Here is a 9630-nt window from a genome sequence, read left to right as displayed (position 1 = left end):
TATTCTTTAAAACCAAATAGAAATGATATTTGATGTATTTTTATAGAATAATATTTTATTAATATTGTTAGTTATTTTTATATTCTAATTAATATATCATATTTATTATGAAAATCTATACATTTCTAAGAATGTACAAACACTAAAAACTAATTAACTAAGCTCAAGTTAAAACGTATATGTATCTTAAATCCTAATCCTTGTATAATAAATATTTAGGTATTTGTTCTACTACTTTTTTTAGATTCGGGTTTAGAAATAGGTTATAGTCATATAATTTTATTATGACTTATAAGTAATTTATAAATTATGATGCATACACTTGAGTACTGGACTACTGAAGAATATCTTTAATTTTTTTTTTTTCAAATTCGCATACTGCAATTTTATTCTATAAAATTCAAAAAACTTCTTCCTTTATACTCTATAACCAAAATTTAATATGAGGTACAAATTTAAATATAACTATTTATTCTTAATTAAATATTATATAATAATAACTACTATTTTAATAAAATTAATTTGCACTTATGGGATATTTATTTTTGCGCTTTTAGATTGCGTTTGGCCATATTTTGCGCTTATGGGCTACAACCCAAAATACTTAGACACAAGCTCTTTTTCAAATATTTATTACCCTTAATCATCGAATATGAAAAATATCTAAACTTTTCAGTCTAAAATTTTTGATTGATTCACAAGCTGCCTTCTATTTATTTAATCATATACCACATTTGAAAACCACAATATTTTTCTTATACGTATCAGTAGATTCAACAGACTCCAGCACTTCAATATTGCAACCTACAAATAACACGAATCCTCTAGTTAAAGGGCTTGCATTTGAAAGTATAATCAATGACCCCTTTTCAAATGACTAAAGCGACATAGGTGTCTAAAAATAAAATGTAAATACCTAGTTCAAAAATGTATGTTTATCATTGGGCAAAATTCCCTCACTTTATTATCACGCCATATAATAATTATTAACCCTACATTTTACTTATTGTAAACTAATCATAAATTATACAAATTATAAATAAAATACAGTGATATTCTTTTATCAACACTCAACTGTGCTTATTAAATATTGTATTTTTTTTAAAAGAGATTAAAATGATTTGTTCAACATTTTTTTTAACAAGCGAGGAATATATTGGCTTAATAAACTTCTAACATTAGAGTGAATATTACGAGGGTTTGTATCACCTGTTCATATATTTCGTGTTTGAATGAAGTCACCTGTTTGAAAATCGTAGTTCAAAAACACATGTTCGAAAATAAATTGTTTTTATGAATCATTTGGTGTTTACTATTTAATAATTAGTAATTACTTTTAATTTAAAATAGTCCTAAAAACGATTTAGTAAGCCCAAGTCAAATCAGAATCGGTTTTATAATTAAAATGGGTAATTTAAATGTATACAATAATATAGTTAATATACATTGACCAGTGTCTAGTGGTCACTATACCATTAAATTTTAATGAATGCTGACGCGAATAAACAGGATTCCTATCCGGCATAATACTTACTGACACAATGTAACAGTAAGCATCTTTGTATCTTTTTTTATTTTACAGGTTTTTCGCACACTATGTTTATTTTTTTTATTCTCATTTGTTTCATTCTATTTCCCGACATAATCCAATAACATACACGTATAGTGAATAAGGTCAAGTCATGTACCAAACAGTATCTATAAAATGGTACATGGTATATAAACACTTAATGTGTACTATATCGAATTGTGATAAAAACGTCAACATAAACGACAACAATACCTGCAAGGTATATATTATATGTATATTTATAAGCAGGTTCAATTCCGGTGCACATATTTATTGTACACACAAGTGCTTCTGTATATAATTTAAAATCGATTTGTTCACAATAGAATCGGACGCGACACTCGGAGTAAGTACCTGTCGCAGTGGTACCTATATTATGTAGAGGAGGTATACCTGTTGCGGTCGTACCCATATAACGTGTCGTAATAAAAGGAGACAGCAGCAGCCGTGTTTAATACTTTTACACGCACATATATTATGTATTAAAATATTATTAAATAGTCGCAGTTAAAATAATATTATTATACTGTGGGCAGCTGCGGCGGGGCATTCGGTGACTCTTTCGGAACACTACAGCAGTTGCAGTAATCGCCAGTTAATGGTTATAACTTATATAAGTCTACCACAACCGCGTATGTATATAACGGTGCGACCGTACTTATACCGCAATAATTTTATGCGAGATCGGCCGGACACCGTCGCGTCGACCAGACACCGACCGACAGACCTAAACGAACGGGTTACGGAATCGGCGCGATGGCTTTTCGGTACCTACGCGCGCCGCGACGACCAGAGACTTACCTACAGCCACCGCCGCCCGCCCGCCCGCCCGTCCGTTCATTCATTCATCGGTTCGCGCGCGCGCGCGCGTGCGCTGAAATCGCGTAGAGCCGTCGGTCGGTACTATGCCGTGTTCTACGCGTTTCGCCGGAACAAAAATATCGGCGGCCGACGATGCCGGGCGGCGTGTCGTGTTTCCGAGAGACCTGTTTGCGCGCGCGGTCCGCCATCTGGTGGATAACGGTCATCGCCGCCGTTTGCGTTTTTAATACTCCATCATCGTCGTTATATGGTACACGTAATAATATAATATAATATACACACCAACGACTCGCATCGTAGTCGTCGTCATTATTATTATTATTATTAAAACACTGCGGCTCCCCGCCACCCCACCATCACGCACACACACACACACATACGGTCACACACGGCCGCCGAACGGCTCGGCCGAAGAACGACGACGACGACGACGACTGGAAGCCGGCCAACAGCAATACTCGTAGCCGCCGCCGCCGCCGCCGCCGCCTCTACCACGACACGACGTCCGCGGTCCGTCTCATTCATCGTTTCGCCGCCGCCGTGCCCGTAGTCTTTGCCGTGCCGTCTCTTTTGTTGCGCGTCGTCAGCGAGCGTACATAATAAAAATATTATAATATCACATATACACTTGTCGGTTGCGCGGTTATTATCGCGCACACGCATCGGTCCGGTTTCGTTTTTCAAATTTTTTCTCGCCACTCGACGACGTTTTGGATTTACTACGACTACTCTCGTATTTAACACGATAATTAACCGTTTTATTATCTCTTTCGATCTGGTGTACAATATATACACGTATTATTTACTCGCAAATTTGTTTGTTCGACCGTTTTTTTTTTTGAAAATCCATCCATTGTTTTCTCGACCGAGTGTGTTTAACGTAGTACATACTGACGTATGTAGCAAAATGTTAATCCGTGATTTAAAAACGTATCGCCAATGCGAATGTTGACAATGAAATCGCCAGATCAAATATTACACCGTCCGTGGTAGTGCGACAACACGAGACGGTCACCAATTCGTTTCATAACAATATTATTGTTGTTGTTGTTTGTTTCGAATATTCATCTGTTGCTGTTGTATATTGCTGCCCTACAGATTACAGTTGACTCGAGTTATATAGGTAACATTTTTTGCATTTTTTTAAGTACCTAACACCTACTTTGACAGTTTGGCAAACTTGTGTTATTATAATTTATTGTTACACTAAGTCAGCGTTTTTATCATTATTCGTTAGAATATTATACATTTTACACATTCTTGTTGCTATAATACATTTATACTATCGTGATTTGTGGTGAAAACAGAAAAATTACAAATAATACGTAACACATACGCTGAATATTGAACGTATTTTTAATAAAACGTTGACCACCCGTCCATTAAAGCGATAAAACATCTTACACCTGTTGGTTGTACCAAAATAATTAACTCGTGTATCAGTTATCTTATCTATAATATTTAATTGTTACGACAGCACGAGTGTACAACACACCACTAAACACTAAACACTACTAGTATGTATCTGATGTATGTACTATCTGATAGTGTATCTCAACCAAATGGCAAGTATCATTATAAATCATGTATTTTCAAATTATTAGGTAATTATTACCTTTATAGCTCTATTGTCAGGTTAGATTGTCAAATGTACTGTAATATTTTTGTACATTCAAAAATAATTTACATGCTAAATCTATCTCTACTAATTTAACCTATAGTTGGAGCATAATATTTAATATTTGTATTGAATTATACATACAATTTTGGACTTGGGTGTATTTTTAAGATCCTCTAATTTATTGTGATAATTATTTAAATTGTATAACTGCAGTTATTATTTTATATTTTAAATATAATAGGTAAATAATTATTCAAATTTAGTCCCTGCACCAGGGTCATTGTTTTCATTTGGTTGATGTTTTTTTCATTAAAATAATTCATCAATATTCTTGAATATATTATGTCCTCGTGAGCCATCCAAACATCTGGAGGAAGGTAATAGCATAATTTTAATATTCTTATCTGATAATATTCTCCAGTATTTTTCTAAGTGTTAATAATCATTCAGGCTTAACATAACGTGCAAAACATTATTTTAAATTTTACAATATTACATAACTAACCATTTGGGCAAGATAGTGCTGATTAGGTTAGATTATCAATATATCAAATATCAAAGGCTTACAGGGTACTTTTTTGTGGATATTACTAAAAAAATAATTTATATTTGATTTGTACACTTTATCGGACATTAAAAAATTTAATTATTTTACGAAAATCATAGGTATAAAAATATGTTACAAATGTCTTAATCAATTTTACAATTTATGATATAAACTATTAAAATGTTGTATAGATAAAAAAAAAATTAAAAACATTATGCAATTTACGACGGTAAATATAGTTTGTAGTTTGGATTGTTCAAAATAACTTCATTCTTATTATCTCGAAATAATTGAAATACTATAGTTTTATCTTCAACTTTTACTTACACCATCCACTATAATACACCATAGACAAAGCAACTAAAATATTATGAAGTTGAGTCTATGAAACTGTTTGTTTTTCATTTTTTTTTTTTTTTTATCAATGGAATCAGTGTGCTAAACTCTAATATACGAGTGAAATCCAATAATCCAAAAAATAAAAATAAAAAAAAAACCCTTGCCTCTTATACTTGTCCCAATAGATCACGCCCGTATACATCGCATAATATATCTCTTATACTACCACCTAGAACGTACCACCTATACGCATTGTAATATTATATACAACCGATGACGTAGTCGTCCTTCTGCACACCTGCTGCTGCTGGTGCTGCTGTCATGCCAAGTATCTACTCTTTTACACACATACACACACACATACATAAAACATACACACACTCGACCGTCATCTGGGAAGCAGCACAAAAACGGCGTCGTGTGTCGTTTTTTTTTCCTTACAATATCCGTCTACTACGTTCAGTGGGTAGTGTTGTACCCCTCCGTGTCGTCGCCTCCGAAGTCTCTCGCTCGATCCCTCTCGCTCGTTCACTATATCTGTTTCTTTCTCCCCCTTCTCTCTCTTACACACACACATACACACTCTTTCTCTCTCTCTCTCTTTCCATGTGTCTCGCCGTCTATAGCGATATCACCCATTCAAGTATCGTGTTACTTAACCATGGCGCGTACCCGTACTTACTTACTATGCAGTATGCACTACTACAACCACCACACAGTTTCACCACTAGTACTACTACTCTGCAGCTATATCTCCTATTAGTGAGGAGAAGACTTTATATGTGTGTGTATTATAATCGAGGGAGAGCAGAAGGCTCATAATATATAGTATATATATTATATAGAGAGTGCCGTTTTCCTTACACATTTGTACGTGCGTGCGTGCGTACATGCGTGTGCAACCGGTCGTCGCCATCGTTGTCGTCGTCGTAGACCTAGTCTCTTTCGTTCGGTGACGATAACCCGTCGGGGACGGGGTCGGTGGGGACAGAAACGAGAGACGACCGCGTGTGTCGGAGAAATATACAGAGAACGAAAGGGCGGGCGGAGAGGCAAACTAATATATATAGCCGAGCATATGTGTGTATGTGTGTGTGTATGTATGCTCACGATGGTAGACAGGAGAGATTCGTGGGAGAATAATATTATGGCTAACCGAGCCGCCCGCGTAAAAAAGGGATGTGTGTGTGTGGTTTTGGGAATATTATGCTTATTACTTATTGTGTACTACAAGAGACGACGGCGACGAATTCTTTGTGCCGAAAAAAATACCCATAACGCGTTTCGTACCCGTTGATGGGTTGTTGATTTTGTTTGCGCAAATGCGTTTATGTTGCATGCCAAAATATATGATCTGTTATTATAATCCCTAATATAAACTCAAATACTCAATAGGTAATTCATTATCAATGACAACAATATTTTAAATGTTTTATTTGAATGATGACGATGAAATCATTTTTTACCTATAAATGCCTTTCTATACTATACATATAGAGTATAAGTTACAGAAAACATATTACTTTCATGTTTTTCCATATGGCTAACACGGAAAACCACAATTTCCCACACTTCTACCCTGAATATAATAATGTGTTCTATATTCAATTACAAAAACGTAGGGTTATTGCATTTTATGTTTATTAAACTTTCTGTTCAAAACACAAAGCAACTATATAAATAATATATAATGTTATAAAATCTTACCAAAAACTCGATAGTCAATAAATATTTAAGTTTTTAAATTATTTACTTTTATTTGTCTTTGAAAATTATATTTATTATTATTTTTTTGTGTTAGTAATTAGGAAAAGTGTAGTCATTTCTTTTAATTACTCTAATACTTGAACTTATTCAAAGGTTTTCTTTCAAATAAAGTTGTTCACAGTAATGCATAAAAATAAAGATTTCAGTAATCATTTTCCAATATTCCAGTGGCAATGAATATTTTCTATTAAAAAAAATGTTCACTGTTTTTCAGTTACTTTTTTTAAAACTTAAATTTGCATATTACAGTGACGGGGCGAGGTAAAATTTGTATGTGGACGAAGTAGACTTAAAGAGGTCTTTTTTAAAAAAATTTCTAGTAAAAATTTTTTAAGTAACAAAGAACGCGAGGCCCTTTAAGATACGAGGCCATGGGTAATGGCCCACACCGCCCACGCTTAGCGCCGCCACTGGCATATTATTACCTAATAAATATTAATACAAACAAAATAAATGGTAAAATTTAACCAACTTTATTTTATTCAACAGGTGAACAATCATACCACCGGTGGTCACTAAAAACAGTGGCTAATACCGGGTTAGAGTAGTATGGACTCTGACGAAGACTTCAAACATTATTCGTCGTGCTATTACGACGACGACACTGACCGAGCTTTTTATCCAGAGAACGCACAACATCAACTTCAATTAGATACTAAAAGTTGGCTCGACTGTGACAAAACATCAGTAGTGACTCATCAACAATCTCAGTGCCTGCCACACCAGAGAATACTTGACAATATTGTGACATCATCAAACAAAGTTCGTAATAGTAAAAACGCAGAACGATGGACTAGAAATTCTGAACTATCTAGAGATTTAACGTGTGATGTAGATACCATTTCTCTACGTTCAGTAAGTACATATTCATTTTGACTATTTAAATAAATTCTTAGTCAACTATTGGTTATTTCTTGAATAGCATATACTTCTCATTTTAGACAAATTTACCAAAATTTAAGAACTAAAAACTTATAGTTGCTCTTATATTAGTTGATAGTACTTATTACAATATATTTATCAGTTCGATAAACCAAACTACTGTCTACTCATCAATAGTAATAAATATTAAATAGTAATCATAAGTATAACTTATAATAAACATTTTAAGTGTTTTTTAGTGTACTCCATTAAATGCTTTTACTTACATGGTAAATTTTAAAATTAACTTTTATATTTCTTAGTTTTTATCAATGTTATTTTAAACCTGCCAATGTTTTTAATATTTCACTAATAATTATTCATAAGAGTATTTAATACTAATTAGTATCATTATATGCAATTATAGTCATTATAAAATATAAATATATTGATATATGAGACTAATTTGATCATATTAGTTGACATTATTTTATCTATTACAAATTCTATTCAATAAAGTAATGCTGCTTGTAATAATGTAATTATCGGATGGTCCAATTGTGACTTACCTTAATTATTTTAATAATAGTATTGTCCTCGTGTGTTGAAGGCAATTGAAAAAAATTATTTTCTCAATAGAATAAAAACAATGCTATAATCTCATTGTATTTAGTCATACATTAAGGAATAAGTAATTTATTTTTTACCAATTTTGATTCTGAATAAATCAATAAATATGTATTGATTTTATAACTTTTTTTTTTGATTATTATTATTATTATTTTTTTTTTTTTTTTAAGTTAAATGTAAAAATTTTAGTTCTAGATCAGAATCAGATTTCAATAGTTTATCGTTGCTATAAAATGTATTGTTATAAATTATAATACATAATTATTCTGTGCAGTTGACAAAAGTTAGTAGAGTTTTACAATTTGTTATTTTTTTCGTTACTCGTAAGTTTGCGTAATTGCATGATAACTACATTATATATATACGCTTGAATGAATATTTCGATTAATTATTCTATATTGACGTGACGAAATGAGATGGGTCATATATTTTATTGTCACTCAGTATTATTAACTTAAACTTGTTAATAAATTATTTCCCATCAGGTATGTAGGATTCTCTCAAGGATAGTTCTCATTAACCTCAATTACAAAGTTAAGTTATTATACTATACCACTCAACCAATTGTTTAGATACATATTGTACTTCTAAAAAAATATTTTTAATTCAGATACAAAATAGTTAAACACATCTATATCTATGTATTACACTGAAAATATAGTATTAAATATTAATACATTTAGATGACGAAATAATGTACAATATATCATTATACTTATATTATATGTATTATTAATTTGTCGGGTTCTAAAATTCATACTTCCAGTTTGGTTTAAAATATAAATGTTTAGATAAAACAATAATTAATTTTGTAGATTGGAAAATAATATTTTTCTATTTCATAAAGTTTTATTAAGCCAGATAAAAAATAATAACTTTTCAGTTCTACAAAATTTCTGTAAATTATTATTTGAAAAGTCAATAATTATAAAATGAATAGAAAAAATTTGATTTAAAAAATTCACATTTTAAAAAAAAGATATAGTTTTTTCTCTCAACTCTAAAAACATACATTTTGCCAAGTTACACGATCAGGATAATACTTAATAAATTATAATATTAAATAGTTATTTGTATTATTATTTTAATAATTACGTGACTGAGTATAATATATTAACTTCTGCGACCGTAGTCCATCCGGTGTTGGTGATGCGGTGCTGTGTGCATCCGGTTTTTCTATCTTCATTCACCTGACCGTTACTTACAGGAAGTATTGCAGGAATAACAATAATAACAACGTATACACGCCACTTATACTGACGATTGTTATTATTAGATTCTTTAAAAAAAAAATTAATATGAGCAAAGGAAACGAACGATGATTCTATAGCGTTGACAATAAAAACAACGTAGACAGTAGCAACGTAACAGATGATACAGAAAAATCAAAAGCGGGAGTGAAAAAGATTTATTATTGTTATCAGAAGGGTACCAAACTAAACCGGCCGCATCCATCCCTATATATTAAGTATA

The 9630-nt window shown here is 31.9% G+C and overlaps 1 protein-coding gene across 2 annotated transcripts in view; it reads left to right on the top strand.

Moving 5' to 3' along the window:
- The first annotated feature begins 2900 nt into the window (after nucleotides 1-2900).
- Nucleotides 2901-9630, top strand: part of LOC114121912 (ETS-like protein pointed) — a 55827-nt gene continuing 49097 nt past the window's right edge. Inside the window, exons 1-2 of one of the 2 annotated variants that reach the window (XM_050205574.1) lie at nucleotides 2901-3515; nucleotides 7156-7521. In XM_050205574.1, coding sequence (XP_050061531.1) covers nucleotides 7216-7521 — 306 coding nt within the window. In that variant the 5' untranslated portion in view covers nucleotides 2901-3515; nucleotides 7156-7215. The remainder of the gene's footprint in view (nucleotides 3516-7155; nucleotides 7522-9630) is intronic. The other variant, XM_050205575.1, reaches the window with a different exon arrangement.

This window comes from Aphis gossypii, chromosome X (assembly GCF_020184175.1).
Source record: "Aphis gossypii isolate Hap1 chromosome X, ASM2018417v2, whole genome shotgun sequence".
In the NCBI taxonomy this organism is placed as follows: Eukaryota; Metazoa; Arthropoda; class Insecta; order Hemiptera; family Aphididae; genus Aphis; species Aphis gossypii.
Note: the sequence above shows the minus strand (reverse complement) of the source record. Positions and strands in the feature narration are given on the sequence as shown.